The sequence below is a fragment of the Phyllobates terribilis genome, unplaced genomic scaffold (assembly GCF_046119375.1).
Source record: "Phyllobates terribilis strain yellow unplaced genomic scaffold, ASM4611937v1 Scaffold_8__6_contigs__length_399053987, whole genome shotgun sequence".
Classification (NCBI taxonomy): Eukaryota; Metazoa; Chordata; class Amphibia; order Anura; family Dendrobatidae; genus Phyllobates; species Phyllobates terribilis.
In genome coordinates, this window is record NW_027362768.1 from 110,160,643 (window position 1) to 110,183,413 (window position 22,771).

Below are 22,771 nucleotides of genomic sequence, written 5' to 3' on the forward strand. Positions count from 1 at the left end.
ACGTGGGCTATTACACCACGAAGAGGGGGATAGTCAGAAAGAGCATAGAGAGAACGGTAGGCCTACACACTCACCCTGACCAGTGGGGCTCCCCCGAATGCTCTCAGACACCCAGGCCCATTCCTAACCAGTACTACTGTTGGGTCATTAATAACATCTACAATAAAGACCCAGAAACGTTTTGAAACGGACTCTGAACTTTTACTATTGCAGCCGGCACTATCACCCCCAGCATCCACCTACACTGCCCTGAGGCCACACTCCTCCCGTGGGGAGTTATCCTACCCTTGAGCTGCACACCAACACCAGCCTCAGCGGTCTGCCTAGCAGCGGCGGTTATCCCTGACCGCAATCCACGGGTGGCGTAGTCGGACATTCAAAATACTGATAGATAGACTGCCACAATTTGGTCTGACCACCCTGAGCCACGGGACCAGGTTGCCACCACTACTACCCCCAGCATCGTACAGAGGCCCGGTCTCGAGTGCCCCGCGGCCCAGGGGGCGAGTAAGATGGACTTGCTGCAATGCACTCCTCATATGCACCTGGCTGTCATCTCAATATCTGCTACCATTGATTGTCTGTATTTTGGAACCTGTCCTCACAGACCATGTACTATCATCTACTGCTGTGTTGTCACCTGCTGCTGTTTTTAGTAAAGTTTTTCAACTATTTCACCCTTATATCGTGCTTGCTGACTCTCCTGTCTCCCTTCACCACACCAACCTCATGGGGGAACGCCACTAAACACCCAAAGGCAAAGGGACATTAATGCCAGTGTTGACCCCCGCACATCCACAGCCATGTGCCCTTTCACTGCACTGGTGTGCCCGACCCATGCCCGCTGTACTGGATTCCCTGCGCTCTGTGTGTCACACTTGTCCTATCTTTTTTGAGATGTGTTGCTGACAGCAATTTCTAAACAAGCTAATTTATTCAAATGAAATGTAAGAATGTCTAACGTTCACCTCCTGATCTGTGTTCTATCAACACATTAAGAACACAGAGCAATTTTTGTGCCACATAGGTTTTCAAAAATCACAGCAAAAGCTATGAGATTTTACCGCATGATAAAAAACACACACTGCGGTCACGAGTGAATGCAGCCTTAGTTAATAAGGCACACTGATTCAATCATATAAACTTAATTTATAATATATTTTCAAAAAACTATTTTGAGTATTCATGTTGCATCCTCCTCTGGTTTATGATTCCTATTATTTCGGAAATTGGGTATTGGAAGGAAAATAACAAAATAAGAATCTAAGAATGTATATCAAGTCCAGAAAAACTATGATTTGTAGAAGCTACTTGTTAAAAAGACGGCAATACCTGGAGTTTCTGTTCCAGTCACTGAATCGGCTGTAACTTTCAAGAAGATCTGGTGAGATAAATGTTTAAAGACAATTGAGTTGGTACAATTTTTGCAGGGAATTAGAGAGGATCAGACAAGCCTGCTAACATGTTCGTATTTTTGAATACTTGTATTTCCTATAAAGTGATAATTCTTGAGCAATATTACTTTGTGTTGTGCTCAACATCAGTAATTCCTCCTAGACATTTATAAATAAATTGACAATTGGGTGTTACTAATTGGGATTGTGACCCTGTGTAGTCTGACACTGCCCAATCAATGCTCACAGTTCCGGACTCTGTAGGGTCACGTCTCTTTGACAAGGGAAATGGTAACACCCAATTGTTTTTATACATGTATTTCTACTGGGAGTAATAGAGGAGCTGCACAATGCGGACTTATGAAAAAGATACTCCAAAAACATTTATTTTTTATGAGAAATATAATTTTTAGATTTGTTTCAAGATATTTAATATGATCTCATGCATTTGTATCTGATCGCCCTAATGCTCATCCAGGTTTTGGCTTGGATAGTATCTCATAATATCTAATATTTATTTCCTATTTATGGGAATGTGGTGATTAAGAATGACTCTTATATGTAATTATCTCCCTTCCGCTCCATGACCTCATGGAGTGGGTGCAGATGTACAGTACAGACCAAAAGTTTGGACACACCTTCTCATTTAAAGATTTTTCTGTATTTTCATGACTATGAAAACTGTACATTCACACTGAAGGCATCAAAATTATGAATTAACACATGTGGAATTATATACTTAACAAAAAAGTGTGAAACAACTGAAAATATGTCTTATATTCTAGGTTCTTCCAAGTAGCCACCTTTTGCTTTGATGACTGCTTTGCACACTCTTGGCATTCTCTTGATGAACTTCAAGAGGTAGTCACCGGAAATGGTCTTCCAACAATCTTGAAGGAGTTCCCAGAGATGCTTAGCACTTGTTTGCCCTTTTGCCTTCACTCTGCGGTCCAGCTCACCCAAACCATCTCGATTGGGTTCAGGTCTGGTGACTGTGGAGGCCAGGTCATCTGGCGTAGCACCCCATCACTCTCCTCCTTGGTCAAATAGCCCTTACACAGTCTGGAGGTGTGTTTGGGGTCATTGTCCACAAATGACCTAAGACTAACATCCCCCATAATCCGAACCTCGCACCTCCGTCTCCAAGACTTCTCTCGTGCTGCACCAGTTCTCTAGAATGCTCTACCCCAGACGATCCGATTGATGCCTAGCCCCGATGTCTTCAAGCGCGCTTTAAAAACCCATCTCTTTAAACAAGCCTACCACCTCAAATACCCAGTAAACTAGCTTTCCCCTGTTCCCTCCTAAATATTATTCAGAATCTGCTCCCTACTGTTCATCTGTCTCTACACCCTCCATGCACACGATAACTGCACTCGGTAATTGAGTATTGCACTTGAACATACAGGCTGATGACCGGATCATACAGCTTTATATGATAATCCCGACTTATTATTATTATAATTGCCAGACCTGAAAAAACAAGCACTTTCCACCTATTGTGTCCCCCCATTTCCTTGTAGAATGTAAGCTTGCGAGCAGGGACCTCACTCCTGATGTAACTGTTAAAACTGTCTCACCTTGTATTGAATTTATTGTTTGAACATGTCCCCGCTTAACTGTAAAGTGCTGCGGAATATGTTGGCACTATATAAATAAAAATTATTATTAATTATTATTGTCCTGTTGAAAAATAAATGATGGTCCAACTAAACGCAAACCGGATGGAATAGCATGCCGCTGCAAGATGCTGTGGTAGCCATGCTGGTTTAGTATGCCTTCAATTTTGAATAAATCCCCAACAGTGTCACCAGCAAAGCACCCCCACACCATCACACCTCCTCCTCCATGCTTCTCGGTGGGAACCAGGCATGTAGAGTCCATCCGTTCACCTTTTCTGCGTCGCAGAAAGACACGGTGGTTGGAACCAAAGATCTCAAATTTGGACTCATCAGACGAAAGCACAGATTTCCACTGGTCTAATGTCCATTCCTTGTGTTCTTTAGCCCAAACAAGTCTCTTCTGCTTGTTGCCTGTCCTTAGCAGTGGTTTCCTAGCAGCTATTTTACCATGAAGTCCTGCTGCACAAAGTCTCCTCTTAACAGTTGTTGAAGAGATGTGTCTGCTGCTAGAACTCTGTGTGGCATTGACCTGGTCTCTAATCTGAGCTGCTGTTAACCTGCGATTTCCGAGGCTGGTGACTCGGATAAACTTGTCCTCAGAAGCAGAGGTGACTCTTGGTCTTCCTTTCCTGGGGCGGTCCTCATGAGAGCCAGTTTCTTTGTAGCGCTTGATGGTTTTTGCAACTGCACTTGGGGACACTTTCAAAGTTTGCCCAATTTTTCGGACTGACTGACCTTCATTTCTTAAAGTAATGATGGCCACTCGTTTTTCTTTACTTAGCTGCTTTTTTCTTGCCAAAATACAAATTTTAACAGTCTATTCAGTAGGACTATCAGCTGTGTATCCACCTGACTTCTGCACAACACAACTGATGGTCCCAACCCCATTTATAAGGCAAGAAATCCCACTTATTAAACCTGACAGGGCACACCTGTGAAGTGAAAATCATTTCCGGTGACTACTTTTTGAAGCTCATCATGAGAATGCCAAGAGTGTGCAAAGCAGTCATCAAAGCAAAAGGTGGCTACTTTGAAGAACATAGAATATAAGACATATTTTCAGTGGTTTCACACATTTTTGTTAAGTATATAATTACACATGTGTTAATTCATAGTTTTGATGCCTTCAGTGTGAATGTACAATTTCCATAGTCATGAAAATACAGAAAAATCTTAAAATGAGAAGGTGTGTCCAAACTTTTGGTCTGTACTGTATGTGTGGCGCCCTGCTGTGCATTGGTGCCACAGATCCTAGAGGGGTGCATGGACGGATTCCTCCACAAGAGGCCCTCATAGCATACACACACCTCCACCTTCCACTTCAGACCAGCAGAGAGAGCCCGGATAGGGATATAAAAAGGGAAGGTGGAGCTAGGCAGTTCAGTCTAGTCTGTGAGGAAGTCAGTCTGCTGCAGCCAGAGAAGTTGCCAGTCCAGCCTAGACTCAGGGAGCTCAGGTTAGTGAGCCCAAGGCGTGCTGACGCCATAAGAGCGGTGAAGAGTAGCGAGGCCTACTGCCAGTGTGAAGCCTAGTGAGGGTCCCGAGCGAGGCCGAAGGCAAGTGGAGTAAGCGAGCTACATTGGGGGCAGAGGAGATTAACCAGCTCACCCCACAAGCATTTACCGGACACCAGGTTCGTGTCTGCAAGGATCTCTAGGACCAGCAGAAACAACTGAAACCGCTGGCGAACTAAATGTCCCAGGAACACCAAAAGCTGACTGATATACCATGGTCAGGAGTCAATGAGGCACAAGAGACCAGGGAGTGTGAACTCCAACAGAAGGCCCTTCCACCCGGTCATCTGGTGCAAGACAGAGACCAAGTTAGGCCTAGCTCCAGGCAGGTCATAAACTTATCAGGAAAAGGCAAGAAACAGGAGGCCCCACACCCGCTCACTGGGGAGAGTCCTGAAATGCACCCTTCACCCTACAGTGCCCTGGATCGTGCCTGAAACACCACCAGTAAAGGTACTGAAGTGAACTGTTGTGAGTATGCCTATTCTTCTTCTGACCCGGCTGGGTCCCCTCTGTCCTGCATCCCTTCTCCTACGCTGCCCTGAGGCCCCGCTCCACCTGTGGGGAGCCGCACCAACTAAGCTGCCTGATCACCGGCCTCAGAGGACTGTAGCAGCGCTGGTGATCCTCACCAGACACCACGGGTGGCGTCACGAACTTTCCTCTTTCCCATACACCTTTCCCCCCATTCCTTCTTCTTTTAAAGAGTGACCCCAGGGTATGGCCTCGGGAGTTGTCCCCAAAACCAACAACTGGGCCCGGGCGCCGAGTCCCCTTCCCTTGGGCGCGTCATATGGAGCGGACGGAGGAGCTGAGACCATTCCACAGAGGGCAGGTGCCAGCTGGGTTATACAGCCAGCACCTGCTTCCAAAAGCAGCGATTGGAGCTAGCTCTGATTGCTGCTTTTTTTTTGTGCCACTAAAATACCACGATCAATCTCTGACAGTGGCATATAAGTGGAGAAATACTGGTGGGGCATCCATTTGGGCACCAATACCTGCCCACGCAACATTATTGCAAAATTGCAAATGTTAGGCAATCGTGGTAAATCACAGCTAGATGCTTTGGCAAAATTGTTATATTTAGGTTTCACCACCTTCTTAAAAAAATGGGAAAAAATGCCTTGTAATAAAAAAAGAAATGTGACACTGTTAGTTTTGATAACCCTGATAAGGGGTTAAGTACTACAATTAGGCCAGACATTAAGGTAAGTGTGTACATTGATGTTTGTGTCTGGCAATGCATATATAACATGCGTCATATAATACAACGTAACCCCTTTTTGAACAATAATAATATTAGAATCCTTTAAGGAGTTGAACTTTGTTTTGCTTATTAAAAACAATTAGATAGTCTTTTTTATCAAATACATATTGCATTTTGAAGTGATATAGACAACGCTACTGACTAGCCCAGGGGATGGGGATGACTCGGTACCCGGGCCTTTGCCTGGCCTTGGGGATCTCGCGGTGGTCGGCTCCCGGGCCCGTACCCTGGGGTCAGCTTTTAAAAGGGATTGTTTGTTAATTTTATGTAAGTTTGTGATGCCACCTGTGGTTTCTGGTGAGAATCACCAGCGCTGTGGCAGCCCACTGAGGCCGGTAATAAGGCAGCTCGATGGTATAGCTCCCCACAGGTGGAACTAGGCCTCAGGGCATCGTACGAAGAGGGGGGATGCAGGACAGGCGAGACCCAGCCGGGTCAGAGCAAGAACAGGGACAGACACGATAGTCACTTCAGTACCTTTTACTGATGGAAATTCAGGCACGTCCCGGAGCACTGTAGGGTGAAGGGTGCATATCAGGATCCTCCCCAATGAGCGGGTGTAGGGCCTCCTGTTTCTTGCCTCTGCGTAGTAAGTTTCTGACCTGCCTGAAGCTAGGCCTAACTTTATCTCTGTCCTGCACGGCTGACGTTGTGGTAGGGCCTTCTCTTGGAGTGCACGCTCCCGGCTTACGGGGCCTATATGTCTCCTGGCTCTGTTACGTATCAGCTATGCCTTACTGGGTCGTAGAGATCCTGGTAAGCTCGGACCCGGTGTCCGGTATATGTTTCGGGGTGAGCTGGGTAAGCTCCTCTGCCCCCACTGCTACTCACTTTCCACTCGCCTTCGGCCACGCTCGGGCCCTCACTAGGCTACTCACACTAACGGCAGCTTGCCGCTCTTCACCGATCTTATGGCGCCGGCACACCTAAAGCTCACTATTCTGAGCTACAACTGAGTCTGAACTGTGCTCCACTGCAGCTGACTCCTCTCAGGTACATTTACTGCAGGAACTCTCTCAACAGACTTGACTAGACTGAGCTCGACTCTGTATTCAGGTCTGTACTTGCTGAACTCTCCAGAGGAACTGCTGAATCACTCTGTACTCTAAACTAGACTGAACTGCGTAGCTCCACCTTCCCTATTTATATCCCTAACGGCTCCCTCTGCTGGTCTGAGGTGGAAGGTGGGGATGTGTGAATGCTTATGGGGGCCTCTTGTGGAGGATTCCATCAATGCACTCTTCTAGGATCTGTGATACCAAGCGCAGCTGGGCGTCACACTACAATCTGGCTGTACTGGTTTACCTCTTCCAATGGTGTATCCGAGATTCCAAAACTGCTCAGTCCCAGGTCGCCCATAGTCTCCTCCAGTTCTCTGAACAGACTGGCGTAGGCTCTGTACTTGAAATCTTTACCAGGTAGTAGATAAATCAATTCCTGCCCAATGCTTTCGATAAGTTTTGCATCAGGAACATGATGGTGAATTAGCTCAGTGAGCCCAGACACATTGCCTGTAAGATGGTATAGAAACTAGGAATAATTAACCACCCCGCAGTAATTTTACCAGCAGAAAAAACTGCAAGATACTTAATAACGATCTGCTATGCACTGCATGGCTCTTGCATAAAAAGTCAAATTATAAGTTTACTGCAAAGAAAGATAAAGTGTGAAGGGATGTTCTGGTAGGTAGAAGATAACTTCTAGATTGGTGGGGTCTGACAGCTGGGATCCACACCAATCATTAATATGAGACGCTTTTATCCCCATTGGATTGGAGCAATGACGCATGACTGTCGCTCTGTTCATTCCCTATGGGATTGTTGGAGATCGTCCATTACAGCGCTCCTGCAGCGGTTTGTGCACTGTCGCATCAGTCTGAGGCTAGGTTCGCACGACTGTATATTCTCCATCCGAGAAAAACAGTTTGATTATGCCAACACACTTTGATCAGACTCTGACCAGAGTCTGATCAGAGTGGGATTTTCTCCAATCTGTCAGTCTGTGAAAATCGGACTGCACTCACATGTCATCCGAGTGCGGTCTGATTTTTCTTTAACGGACCCATAGATTTGAATGGCCGAGTGCTATCTGATATCAGAGACAAATTGTGCACGCTATGTTTCATTTTTTCCTAGGACCACTCGGTCCAAAGAAAAAAAATCAGACATGTGCTCAGCCTCAATGAATAACATTGGTCTGAGTGTTTTGACATATTGCACTATGACCGAAACTACTGTCATTTTTACGAGCCCTAATGGGAGTAAAAATGGCACGTTCTGGTGACTAGTAAAAGTCCAAGCGGTCAACCACTGACCAGTCTTTAAGTTGTCACGTACTCTGTGGTAAGGGATAACTTCTTCCTGCCGGAGTACCCCTTTATGTTTGATCTGCCAGTAGATTTCACCAATACAAATGGAATACATTATTACATAGGTCTCTTAGACCTGATACAGTACTTATATGACATATGAAGTCAGAACGGCGGCATTATCCTTTGTGAAAGTTTCTCTGCCTAACATGAGCATTTTAATTTGAGGACTATACAGCCATTCTGACAAGCATTTTTAAATTACACCAGCCTCATCAGGGCTAAGGGTAGGTACACACAAGATTTTTTTTTCCAGGATGCCAAAATTGTCAGTTTTTCAAGTGGAAGATGCTTCAGGAATCATTCCTTTTCTCTGGTGTTTTGTAACCTTGATTTGTCTTTTTTAGGATTATTTTGGTAATTTCCTGGGTGTTTTTTTTTTTTTTTAACATTTTTTGTGTTTTTCTAGAGTTTGGGAGCGTAGTGTTTTCAGGACGTCCTTTTTTTGAAACTCAGTTCAACAATGAAGAAACTGGTAGCGGTTCTTAAAGCAAAAACGCTGAAAAATTGCTCAAAAATACGCCCGTCTTTTGAGCCTTCCCAGTGAGCGCATTTTCAGGCAATTTGCTTTGTTAAATCTGGTGACCGATCCAATATTAGACACTTCTTGAGTTAAATCTGTATTATTAGCATGTAGAAGAACCGTTTATATTATATATGGGGAATATTTAGGGTACCATTTGACAATCTTACCGTCCATCTCTTGCTCCAGAGGATCTTCTTTAGTTTTTGGAGCACAACCTGGACAAGGGCAGGAACAGTCAGAGCGACAGGAAGCCTAAGAATGAAAGCACATATCCCGTATTAGCGTATAATCCAAGGTACAGAAGGATGTGCCATGTTATTTTTGGCTGTAAATTGAGAAAAGTGGCTTACAGAATCATTTTCGACTTCATCTTTCACTTTTCTCATTCTCCTGACCAGGGTTAAGTAGAAGCCTGTTCCAAAGCAGTTCTTTAGGAATAAGGGTGATCCGCTGCAGTAAAGTTTTCCTTGAGAAATTATTGCAATTCTATCCCCTAAGAGATCAGCCTCATCCATGTGATGAGTAGAAAGAATAATGGTCCTGCCTGAGAGAAATAAGTGTTACCAAATTTTCTTACCATATACAGTACAGACCAAAAGTTTGGACACACCTTCTCATTTAAAGATTTTTCTGCATTTTCATGACTATGAAAATTGTACATTCACACTGAAGGCATCAAAATTATGAATTAACACATGTGGAATTATATACTTAACAAAAAAGTGTGAAACAACTGAAAATATGTCTTATATTCTAGGTTCTTCAAAGTAGCCACCTTTTGCTTTGATGACTGCTTTGCACACTCTTGGCATTCTCTTGATGAGTTTCAAGAGGTAGTCACCGGAAATGGTCTTCCAACAATCTTGAAGGAGTTCCAGAGAAGCTTAGCACTTGTTGGCCCTTTTGCCTTCACTCTGCGGTCCACCTTAGCCCAAACCATCTCGATTGGGTTCAGGTCTGGTGACTGTGGAGGCCAGGTCATCTGGCGTAGCACCCCATCACTCTCCCTCTTGGTCAAATAGCCCTTACACAGCCTGGAGGTGTGTTTGGGGTCATTGTCCTGTTGAAAAATAAATGATGGTCCAACTAAACGCAAACAGGATGGAATAGCACGCCGCTGCAAGATGCTGTGGTAGCCATGCTGGTTCAGTATGCCTTCTATTTTGAATAAATCCCCAACAGTGTCACCAGGAAAGCACCCCACACCATCGCACCTCCTCCTCCATGCTTCACGGTGGGAACCAGGCATGTAGAGTCCATCCGTTCACCTTTTCTGCGTCACACAAAGACACGGTGGTTGGAACCAAAGATCTCAAATTTGGACTCATCAGACCAAAGCACAGATTTCCACTGGTCTAATGTCCATTCCTTGTGTTCTTTAGCCCAAACAAGTCTCTTCTGCTTGTTGCCTGTCCTTAGCAGTGGTTTCCTAGCAGCTATTTTACCATGAAGGCCTGCTGCACAAAGTCTCCTCTTAACAGTTGTTGTAGAGATGTGTCTGCTGCTAGAACTGTGTGTGGCATTGACCTGGTCTCTAATCTGAGCTGCTGTTAACCTGCGATTTCTGAGGCTGGTGACTCGGATAAACTTATCCTCAGAAGCAGAGGTGACTCTTGGTCTTCCTTTCCTGGGGCGGTCCTCATGTGAGCCAGTTTCTTTGTAGCGCTTGATGGTTTTTGCAACTGCACTTGGGGACACTTTCAAAGTTTTCCCAATTTTTCGGACTGACTGACCTTCATTTCTTAAAGTAATGATGGCCACTCGTTTTTCTTTACTTAGCTGCTTTTTTCTTGCCATAATACAAATTCTAACAGTCTATTCAGTAGAACTATCAGCTGTGTATCCACCAGACTTCTGCACAACACAACTGATGGTCCCAACCCCATTTATAAGGCAAGAAATGGCACTTATTAAACCTGACAGAGCACACCTGTGAAGTGAAAACCATTTCCGGTGACTACCTCTTGAAGCTCATCAAGAGAATGCCAAGAGTGTGCAAAGCAGTCATCAAAGCAAAAGGTGGCTACTTTGAAGAACCTAGAATATAAGACATATTTTCAGTTGTTTCACACTTTTTTGTTAAGTATATAATTCCACATGTGTTAATTCATAGTTTTGATGCCTTCAGTGTGAATGTACAATTTTCATAGTCAAGAAAATACAGAAAAATCTTTAAATGAGAAAGTGTGTCCAAACTTTTGGTTTGTACTGTATGTGATAATAAATAATTTTCAGTTGGGTATATTTCAGCATATACCATGTCAAATATCTCTTTATACTTGGCTATAAGTTATTTTTACTTTCTATAGGTTCTTGGAGGCTCTTCCAGGCATTGGACAGTCATTTATGACTAGCACATCCTACCTGATCGATATTTCAAGAGCAAATCCCAAATAGATCGTCTGGAATATGGGTCTACACCCGATGTGGGTTCATCCAAAACGACAACTTTGGATTCGCCAACAAATGCCATGGCAACAGATAGTTTTCTCTGCATTCCACCTATAATGAAACAAAACATTACTTTACGGAAACCACCCCTCGTCCATATAGAAGGGTTCCGCAAATTTCCTTCTTTTGAGAGCTGAGTGTATAAGGGTGTCATGGAGGTCACAAACTTGGTTGGTCAGATTATACACACGTGGTCAAAATTGTTGGTACCCCTCGTTTAATGAAAGAGAAACCCACAATGGTCACAGAAATAACTTGAATCTGACAAAAGTAATAATAAATTAAAAATCTATGATAATGAACAAAATGAAAGTCAGTCATTGCTTTTCAACCTCACTTCCACAAAATGTAAAAAAAAATTAAACTCATGAAATAGGCCTGGACAGAAATGATGGCACCCCTGAAAATAATGTGACAAAAGGGACATGTTAAATCATGTTGTGTCCACTAATTAGCATCACAGGTGTCTACAATCTTGCAATCAGTCAGTGGGCCTGTATATAGGACTACAGATACTCACTGTGCTGTTTGGTGACATGGTGTGTACCACACTCAACATGGACCAGAAGAAGCAAAGGAAAGAGTTGTCTCAGGAGGTTAGAAAGAAAATTATAGACAAGCATGTTAAAGGTTATAAGACCATCTCCAAGCTTGATGTTCCTGTGACTAAAGTTGCACATATTATTCAGAAATTTAAGATCCATGGGACTGTAGTCAACCTCCCTGGACTTGGCCGCAGGAGGAAAATTGATGACAAATCAAAGAGATAGATAATTTAAATGGTAACTAAAGAGCCCAGGATAAGTTCTAAAGAGATTAAAGGTGAACTTCAAGTTCAAGGAACATCAGTTTCAGAACACCATTGTTGAAAAAAAATTATAAAAAAGCCAGACTGGAATTTGCCAAACTACATATTGACAAGCCACAAAGCTTCTGGGAGAATGTCCTATGGACAGATGAGACAAAAATGGAAGTGTTTTGCAAGGCACATCAGCTTTATGTTCACAGATGGAAAAATGAAGCATATCAAGAAAAGAACACTGTCCCTACTGTGAAACATGGAGGAGGCTCTGTTATGTTCTGGGGCTGCTTTGCTGCATCTGGCACAGGGTGTCTTGAATCTGTGCAGGGTACAATGAAATCTCAAGACTATCAAGGAATTCTAGAGAGAAATGTGCTGCTCAGTGTCAGAAAGCTTGGTCTCAGTCGCAGGTCATGGGTCTTGCAACAGGAAAATGACCCAAAACACACAGCTAAAAACATCTAAGAATGGCTAAGAGGAAAACATTGGACTATTCTGAAGTGGCCTTCTACGAGCCCTGACCTAAATCCTATTGAAAATCTTTGGAAAGAGCAGAAACATGCCGTCTGGAAAAGGCAACCTTCAAACATGAGACAACTGGAGCAGTTTGCTCATGAGGAGTGGCCAAAATACCTGTCGAGAGGTGCAGAAGTCTCATTGACTGTTACAGGAATCGCTTCATTGCAGAGATTGCCTCAAAAGGTTGTTCAACAAAATATTAAGTTAAGAAGAACCATCATTTCTGTCCAGGCCTATTTCATGAGTTTAATTTTTTTTTAAATTCTGTGGAAGCAGAAAAGCAATGTCTGACTTTCATTTGTTCATTTTCAAAGATTTTTAATTTATTATTACTTTTGTCAGATTCAAGTTATTTCTGTGACCTTTGTGGGGTTTTCTTTCATTAAATGAGGGGTACCAACAATTTTGACCACGTGTGTACTTCTGATATTTAATCCCGCTGTGCTGAAAAATATCATATTACCAACAGACTATTTTTTTTGAAATATGGATTAATAGCTTTGTGTAAAAGGTGTTTTCCACTACAAAGATACCATAGGTCTTCAATATCAGATTGGTGGGGGTCCGACATTATCTGTAGTATTGGCTTGAAGTACACAGTATACAGAGCTGGAACAGCACACAGTGTAATGGCCGTTCCCAGGTACTGCAGTTTCAGCTTCCGTTCAGTTCAATATGACCTGAGAACGGCCACTACAGTGTACGGAGCTGTGCAATTCCAGTGCCATACTCTGTTTATATCCAGCCACAACCGGAGCTGAAAAAGTTAATTAGTGGAGGTGGCAGGTATTGGAATCCCATCAATTTGATAGTGATGACAAAGGCTAAGAAGAAGTCATCAATAGCTAGGTAGTGGACATCCCTTTTAAGGGATTATAACATCAGAGTGAGCTCAAGCCCCAGATTTTACTGTTGATCCCCAAGCCTATATAAGGATGTAATGATATTATAGATGTCCCTTGGCTGACTATTGGAAAGTATATTCATGATAATATGATACAAACCTGACAAGTTCTGAGCTTCTTCGTTCCTTTTGTGAGGAATCCCAATATCTTCCAGCATTACTTCCAATTCCTTCTCAGCTTGTCTTTTTGATTTACCTTTTAGTTGAGCATAAAACAGAATGTGTTCTTCCACGGTTAAGCTGAGGAGGTAAGAATTCGGCATGTGACGGGGATTCTTTAATATTAATTTATTCCTTTATCTGTGAGCTCATTCAGGATTTGGAAAAGTTAGGCAAAATTGCAGCCATATTGGTGATACTCAACCTCCCAAAACAAAACGCTCACAGACTATGGGTGGCCATTAGTCTAAAGTTGAGCAAAAGTAAGCAATTGCTCGTTGGGTGAAATGTAACAACGAAAGGTCATTTTAGCCAACCAAAGAAAGACCAGTATTGTCTGGGAAGATGTGGGAACATGTTTTTCCAATAGTTCTTAGTCCATGAAAGATCTTTTTTTATAAGCACATTAGATAATTAGGAATCAGCATTCCTACAAACGCTTATTTGCCAATTATCTGTTCTTGTAATAGAAAATAGGAAAAAACGAGGATACTTAGCCCATAAATTGGCCAATTCATATATGCCCAGCAGCAATGACAAGGCGATCCTCTTTGCTGGGAACCTATCCTAATGTGAATCCTCTCATTAGGATAGGTTCTCAGCAAAAAGGATTGCCTTGTTGTGGCTGCTGAGCATACATGAATTGGCCAATTTATGCGCTAAGTATCTTCATTTTTTTCTAGAGCAGTAAGGCAATTTTAATTTAATATATTTCATGTTGGCATGCCATAGCAGAATGCAACTTCAATTGTTAGTTTATATATGGAGATGGCTTCTGTTCACACCTGTTCTCTGTTTGGAAGTGATGGTCAGTCTTTGATAGTTGTACATATAATAGGGCATGATTGCAAGATTACTAATCTTGTTTTTTATTAAAGATCATGATATGAAAAACAAATTGCCAATGTTTCTTTAAAACTCTATGTAACAAAAAAACTGCAGATTTTCTGACAACATATTCTCTTTAAATGTCACGGGTGTATCAGAGGTGACAGACAGTCGTCCTGCAGTTGGTTGAAGGAGATCTCTACGTTTGGCATTACAAACATCTTCTTAGATGAAAGAGGCTGTCTCTAGGACCTAGCGGCTACCTCCCTCTGGTAATTAGCTCCCTGGCCTGGGTGTATATATACCCGGTGTGCAGGGGTGGATTAAGAGTAGCCAGGGCCCCAGGCAGTTTAGAAGGCATGGCCCCCCCCAGGTACCCGATGTATCATGTGACCTGTCACGCGATCGCCTTTGATAGATCATGTGATAGGTCATGTGAGTAATACACAGGTGATCTGGTGCACATCTGTAGATGGAAAAAGACAGGTATCGCAGCGCTGTGTGCTCCTTGAACATTTTGCCTTGTGCACAGCACTATACATAATAGAGCAGGGAAGAGATTCAATTTCCCAAGGGGCCACATGAGACCGTGACTGTTGTGGTGGCCGAAACAATAGGTCGAAATTAATTCTGCTCAATATTATTATTCATGAGAGGTTGGAAGGATCCGGCTTCCGATCCAAGTATATTGGCAAAAAGTTAGAAATATTTTACAAAAAGATGAAGAAATGTATACTAACAATCTAAGATGTGAGGGGAGAACTTGGGGGTCTCATCACGAGACATGTTTGAGCTCTACCTGCGCTCTTAAACTTGGTTTGAACAAAACATGTATACGAGAAGTGGTACTGTGCAGTGTATATATACAGGACAGGAGAAGAGTGGTACTGTGCAGTGTATATATACAGGATAGGAGAAGTGGTACTGTGCAGTGTATATATACAGGACAGGAGGAGTGGTACTGTGCAGTGTATATATACAGGACAGGAGGAGTGGTACTGTGCAGTGTATATATAAAGGACAGGAGGAGGGGCACTGTGCAGTCTATATATATACAGGACAGGAGGAGTGGTACTGTGCAGTCTATATATACAGGACAAGAGAAGTGGTACTGTGCAGTGTATATATACAGGATAGGAGGAGTGGCACTGTGCAGTGTATATATACAGGACAGGAGGAGTGGTACTGTGCAGTGTATATATACAGGACAGGAGGAGTGGCACTGTGCAGTCTATATATACAGGACAGGAGGAGTGGTACTGTGCAGTCTATATATACCCGACAGGAGGATGGGCACTGTGGAGTGTATATATACAGGACAGGAGGAGTGGAACTGTGCAGCGTACAGTACAGACCAAAAGTTTGGACGCACCTTCTCATTTAAAGATTTTTCTGCATTTTCATGACTATGAAAATTGTACATTCACACTGAAGGCATCAAAACTATGAATTAACACATGCGGAATTATATACTTAACAAAAAAGTGTGAAACAGCTGAAAATATGTCTTGTATTCTAGGTTCTTCAAAGTAGCCACCTTTTGCTTTGATGACTGCTTTGCATACTCTTGGCATTCTCTTGATGAGCTTCAAGAGATAGTCACTGGAAATGGTTTTCACTTCACAGGTGTGCCCTGTCAGGTTTAATAAGTGGGATTTCTTGCCTTATAAATGGGGTTGGGACCATCAGTTGTGTTGTGCAGAAGTCTGGTGGATACACAGCTGATAGTTCTACTGAATAGACTGTTAGAATTTGTACTATGGCAAGAAAAAAGCAGCTAAGTAAAGAAAAACGAGTGGCCATCATTACTTTAAGAAATGAAGGTCAGTCAGTCCAAAAAATTGGGCAAACTTTGAAAGTGTCCCCAAGTGCAGTTGCAAAAACCATCAAGCGCTACAAAGAAACTGGCTCACATGAGGACCGCCCCAGGAAAGGAAGACCAAGAGTCACCTCTGCTTCTGAGGATAAGTTTATCCGAGTCACCAGCCTCAGAAATCGCAGGTTAACAGCAGCTCAGACTAGAGACCAGGTCAATGCCACACAGAGTTCTAGCAGCAGAGACATCTCTACAACAACTGTTAAGAGGAGACATTGTGCAGCAGGCCTTCATGGTAAAAGAGCTGCTAGGAAACCACTGCTAAGGACAGGCAACAAGCAGAAGAGACTTGTTTGGGCTAAAGAACACAAGGAATGGACATTAGACCAGTGGAAATCTGTGCTTTGGTCTGATGAGTCCAAATTTGAGATCTTTGGTTCCAACCACCGTGTCTTTGTGCGACGCAGAAAAGGTGAATGCATGGACTCTACATGCCTGGTTCCCACCGTGAAGCATGGAGGAGGAGGTGTGATGGTGTGGGGGTGCTTTGCTGGTGACACTGTTGGGGATTTATTCAAAATTGAAGGCACACTGAACCAGCATGGCTACCACAGCATCTTGCAGCGGCATGCTATTCCATCCGGTTTGCGTTTAGTTGGACCATCATTTATTTTTCAACAGGACAATGACCCCAAACACACCTCCAGGCTGTGTAAGGGCTATTTGACCAAGAAGGAGAGTGATGGGGTGCTACGCAAGATGACCTGGCCTCCACAGTCACCAGACCTGAACCCAATCGAGATGGTTTGGGGTGAGCTGGACCGCAGAGTGAAGGCAAAAGGGCCAACAAGTGCTAAGTGTAATGCACACGCCCGGGCTGAGCGGCGTGTGCGTGTGATTCCACTGGACCGTGCCGGAGAGTGAATGCCTGGAGGGGCGTAACTAGGTATTCACCCGATCCGACCAGGGTCGCGCGACGGCATACGACACCAGTGCACCAAGGAGGAACCGAGCAGAGGGACCAGGTGCTACTCCAGGACAGACCCCGGACACGGCTGTTGACCCACACAGGGGAATACAGGAACAGACTGGTTAGGCTGGCACATAGACTGGTGGGAATAGGCAGGCACGACTGGTATGCAGGCAGGCGGGTATGCAGGCAGGGGGGTACAGGCAAGCACGGCTAGAGTGCAGACAGGAAGGCACTAGCAGGTAGGAACACAGGCGGGAGAGGACCCAGTACACACTGGGAGTCTGGAACAGAACCACAGATGTGGCGGACAAACACAGCAGAGTGAGGCCGCCCAGAGCGGTGAGCAAGAGCAGGGCAGGACGAGACCGCCTGGAGCGGTGAGCAAGAGCAGAGCAGGACGAGACCGCCTGGAGCGGTGAGCAAGAGCAGAGCAGGACGAGACCACCTGGAGCAGTGAGCAAGAGCAGAGCAGGACGAGACCGCCTGGAGCGGTGAGCAAGAGCAGGGCAGGACGAGACCGCCCGGAGCAGTGAGCAAGAGCAGGGCAGGACGAGACCGCCCGGAGCGGTGAGCAAGAGCAGAGCAGGACGAGACCGCCTGGAGCGGTGAGCAAGAGCAGAGCAGGACGAGACCGCCTGGAGCGGTGAGCAAGAGCAGAGCAGGACGAGACCACCTGGAGCAGTGAGCAAGAGCAGAGCAGGACGAGACCGCCTGGAGCGGTGAGCAAGAGCAGAGCAGGACGAGACCGCCTGGAGCGGTGAGCAAGAGCAGAGCAGGACGAGACCGCCTGGAGTGGTGAGCAAGAGCTGAGCAGGACGAGACCGCCTGGAGCGGTGAGCAAGAGCAGAGCAGGACGAGACCGCCTGGAGTGGTGAGCAAGAGCAGAGCAGGACGAGACCGCCTGGATCGGTGAGCAAGAGCAGAGCAGGACGAGACCGCCTGGAGCGGTGAGCAAGAGCAGAGCAGGACGAGACCGCCTGGAGCGGTGAGCAAGAGCAGAGCAGGACGAGACCGCCTGGAGCGGTGAGCAAAAGGTTCAGAGCGGAGCAAGGCTGCCGGAGCAGCGAGCAAAAGGGTCAGAGTGGAGCAGGGCTGCCGGAGCAGCGAGCAAAAGGGTCAGAGCGGAGCAAGGGTGCTGGAGCAGCGAGCAAAAGGGTCAGAGCAGGCTAGAACCGCCGGAGCGGTGAGCAAGGCAGAGCAGGGGGGACAGGGCTCTGTTCACACGGAACAGACAGGAAGGGAAAGGCAGAGCCAGATACCCACAGGGTACTTGCAGTGAAGTAGCGAGTGGACCACAAACTCACAAACGGGAGTACAGAGACAACAAGCAGGAGTTAGGTACGAGTTCAGACTCTGCAGAAAAAGGAAAGGAACGGACATAGAGAAAAAACAGGTAAAAGATAGGAGAGAGTTCAGACTGGAACTGAGTGTACGGAGGAGACCGACACTGCAGCGGGATACAGGAGCGGGTCTGGGAATACGGCCCCCAGAGAGGCGGAACGAACAGGCAAGGAGCGTGTTCAGACAGGACAGACAAGATACAGGAGCGGGTCTAGGTAATCGGCCCCTAGAAGGCGGAAGGAACAGGCTAGGAGCGTGTTCAGACAGGACAGACAAGATACAGGAGCTGGTCTAGGTAATCGGCCCCTAGAAGGCGGGAGGAACAGGCTAGGAGCATGTTCAGACAGGCCTGGAAATACAGCCTCCAGGATAGGCAGACAAGAGAACACAGAACAGGACCTGGCACCTTCAGAGTGCAAGCACACACTGAATGAAACACAATGCTCAGGCAGGGATTGATTGGGGCAGCTGGGTTAAATACCAGGTGACAGACAGCAATAGGCTGAGGACGCACAAGGGGTGTGACCCACAGCAGGTGCAAAAAGCAGGAAGTGATCGGGCGCCGCCCTTAAGCAGCAGAAACAGACACAAACAGACAGCATGGAGGGAAGCCAGAGAGACATTCTGGACTGGAGATCAAGTGCGCGCTCTTGCACAGTGGGAGATGGACCACTATGCAAGGATGCCGCCAGGTATGTTACAGTACCCCCCTCCTTACGCCCCCTCTTCTTCAGGCCTGCCAGAATCTTCCGCAGGGAATTCGAGGGCCAATCCTTCACTTCAAGGAGATCACCTCCACTGTCCACAGGAAAAACTGGTCTCATCTGGTTAGCTAGGATGCTACCTCCTATCCAGCCATCCTCAGCAACAGACGAAACGGGTGGAGTACCAGGAACAGCACACAAGGAAGTCTCTCTCCACATATTTTCAGGTGGCACCCCAGAGGGTACAGGAGACAACTGGAAGTCCTCCACCGGGTTGGAGGGGAGCAGAGACTTGGGGGTAATCTCTGCTTCGAGGTACATCTTGTCAAACTCACAGGAAGAAATAGACGGGTTATCAGGTACAGGGTGAGAAAAAGTCACTGTCTCTTTGTTATCTGGTGGTACCCCGGAGTAGTCAGGAAACAACTGGAGGTCCTCTGCCGGGTCAGAAGAGTGCAGAGGCTCGGGGAAAACATCTGCTTCAGAGTACACTAGGTCGGACTCACTGGACGTAGCAGGCGAGGTATCGGGTGCCGAGTATAGGAAAGTCTCTGTCCATACACCACCAGGTGGCACCCCAAAGGATTCTGGAGACAACTGGAGGTCCTCCACCTGGTCGGAGGGATGTAGAGACTCATGAATAACCTGTGCTTCGGAGTACACTAGGTTAGACTCACTAGGCGAAGTGAGCAAGGTATCAGCTCCAGGATATAGGAAAGTCTCTGTCCATTCACCACCAGGTGGCACCCCGAAGGGTTCTGGAGACAACTGGAAGTCCTCCGCCTGGTCGGAGGGGTATAGAGACTCGGGAGTAACCTCTGCTTCGGAGTACACTAGGTGGGACTCACTGGACGAAGCGAGCAAGGTATCAGGTACAGAGTATAGGAGAGTCTGTGTCCTTTCGCTACCAGGTAGCACCCCGAAGGGCTCAGGAGACAACTGGAGGTCCTCCGCCAGGTCGGAGGGGTGAAGAGACTCATGGGTAACCTCTGCTTCAGAGTACACTAGGTCGGACTCACTGGATGAAGCAGCCGAGGTATCAGGTACCGAGTATAGGAAAGTCTCTGTCCATTCGCTACCAGGTAGCACCCCGAAGGGTTCAGGAGACAACTGGAGATCCTCCGCCTGATCGGAGGGGTGTAGAGACTCAGGGGTAACCTCTGCTTCGGAGAACACTAGGTCGGACTCACTGGACGAAGCGGGCGAGGTATCAGGTGCAGGGTATAGGGAAGTCTCTCTCCAATTGTCCTCAAGTGGTATCCCGGGGGATTCAGGAGGCAACAGGGGGTCCTCCGGTGTGGATTCTGGGTGGGCAGCAGTCTCTTCGGGCAAGGAGAACTGGTGCACTACCCACGCACATTACCCATTGGGGCTTCTCCGGGATACAGGGAGATGAAGCTTCAGTAGGGACTTCAAGGTTGGGGTCAGGAGGTCTCAGGGAGGACAGACCCTGGCGTGACGGCTTGTCTCTACGTCTAGCACGTCTGGACTGCCTCTTGAGGTTGTGAGAAGTATTCCGGAGAGCGTAGTCATCCTGTGTGGAGTCTGGATGGGCAGTAGTCTCTTCGGGCAGGAGGACTAGTGCGTTACCCACACACATTACCCGTCGGGGCTGCTCCGAGATATTGGGAAGCGAAGCTTCAGCAGGGGCTTCAGGGTTAGGGTCCTCGAAGACCATACGAAAGGCCACCAGGAAGGCCTGCAGGTCAAGGACGACAGGATCCCATGCTTCCCATAGGGGAGTGACCCATTTCAAGGCATCACCCGCTAGGTAGTCAATCATAAAGGCCACTTTAGCCTAATCGGAAGGAAAATAGAGAGGGTAGGCCTTGAAGTGTAGCATGCATTGCTCCACAAATGTACGACTTTGTTTTGGATCCCCAAAGTACCGTGGCAGATCCGCAGGAACGAGTGCAGAAAGATCCATCTGGACGGGTGCGTACTTCGCCTGGAACTCAGCTAAAGAAAAAAAATTTTTTATTTATTTTTAATGCACGTATTCACTGGAAAACGTCTCAGAGAGCAAAGGCCGTGGGGCTCAACGGGAACCATGGCCTGAGCATGCTGTAATGCACACGCCCGGGCTGAGCGGCGTGTGCGTGTGATTCCACTGGACCTTGCCGGAGAGTGAATGCCTGGAGGGGCGTAACTAGGTATTCACCCGATCCGACCAGGGTCGCACGACGGCATACGACGCCAGTGCACCAAGGAGGAACCGAGCAGAGAGACCAGGTGCTACTCCAGGACAGACCCCGGACACGGCTGTTGACCCACACAGGGGAATACAGGAACAGACTGGTTAGGCTGGCACACAGACTGGTGGGAATAGGCAGGCACGACTGGTATGCAGGCAGGCGGGTATGCAGGCAGGGGGGTACAGGCAAGCACGGCTAGAGTGCAGACAGGAAGGCACTAGCAGGTAGGAACACAGGCGGGATAGGACCCAGTACACACTGGGACTCTGGAACAGAACCACAGATGTGGCGGACAAACAAAGCAGAGTGAGGCCGCCCAGAGAGGTGAGCGAGAGCAGGGCAGGACGAGACCGCCCGGAGCGGTGAGCAAGAGCAGGGCAGGACGAGACCGCCCGGAGCGGTGAGCAAGAGCAGGGCAGGACAAGACCGCCCGGAGCGGTGAGCAAGAGCAGGGCAGGACGAGACCGCCCAGAGCGGTGAGCAAGAGCCGAGCAGGACGAGTCCGCCCAGAGCGGTGAGCAAGAGCAGAGCAGGACGAGACCGCCGGAGTGGTGAGCAAGAGCAGAGCAGGACGAGACCGCCTGGAGCGGTGAGCAAGAGCAGAGCAGGACGAGACCGCCTGGAGCGGTGAGCAAGAGCAGAGCAGGACGAGACCGCCCGGAGCGGTGAGCAAGAGCAGGGCAGGACGAGACCGCCCGGAGCGGTGAGCAAGAGCAGGGCAGGACGAGACCGCCCGGAGCGGTGAGCAAGAGCAGGGCAGGACGAGACCGCCCAGAGCGGTGAGCAAGAGCAGAGCAGGACGAGACCGCCCAGAGCGGTGAGCAAGAGCAGAGCAGGACGAGACCGCCCGGAGTAGTGAGCAAGAGCAGAGCAGGACGAGACCGCCTGGAGCGGTGAGCAAGAGCAGAGCAGGACGAGACCGCCTGGAGCGGTGAGCAAGAGCAGAGCAGGACGAGACCGCCTGGAGCGGTGAGCAAGAGCAGAGCAGGATGAGACCGCCTGGAGCGGTGAGCAAGAGCAGAGCAGGACGAGACCGCCTGGAGCGGTGAGCAAGAGCAGAGCAGGACGAGACCGCCTGGAGCGGTGAGCAAAAGCAGAGCAGGACGAGACCACCTGGAGCGGTGAGCAAGAGCAGAGCAGGACGAGACCGCCTGGAGCGGTGAGCAAGAGCAGAGCAGGACGAGACCGCCTGGAGCGGTGAGCAAGAGCTGAGCAGGACGAGACCGCCTGGAGCGGTGAGCAAGAGCAGAGCAGGACGAGACCGCCTGGAGCGGTGAGCAAGAGCAGAGCAGGACGAGACCGCCTGGAGCGGTGAGCAAGAGCAGAGCAGGACGAGACCGCCTGGAGCGGTGAGCAAGAGCAGAGCAGGACGAGACCGCCTGGAGCGG

General features: G+C 47.3%; 1 protein-coding gene across 1 annotated transcript in view; it reads right to left on the reverse strand.

Moving 5' to 3' along the window:
• Nucleotides 1–22,771, reverse strand: part of ABCA4 (ATP binding cassette subfamily A member 4) — a 387,635-nt gene that overhangs the window by 128,524 nt on the left and 236,340 nt on the right. Inside the window, exons 22-27 of the mRNA XM_073643222.1 lie at nt 13,468–13,607; nt 11,056–11,193; nt 9,042–9,235; nt 8,859–8,943; nt 7,103–7,308; nt 1,333–1,381 (exon numbers count right to left, since the gene is read on the reverse strand). Coding sequence (XP_073499323.1) covers nt 1,333–1,381; nt 7,103–7,308; nt 8,859–8,943; nt 9,042–9,235; nt 11,056–11,193; nt 13,468–13,607 — 812 coding nt within the window. The remainder of the gene's footprint in view (nt 1–1,332; nt 1,382–7,102; nt 7,309–8,858; nt 8,944–9,041; nt 9,236–11,055; nt 11,194–13,467; nt 13,608–22,771) is intronic.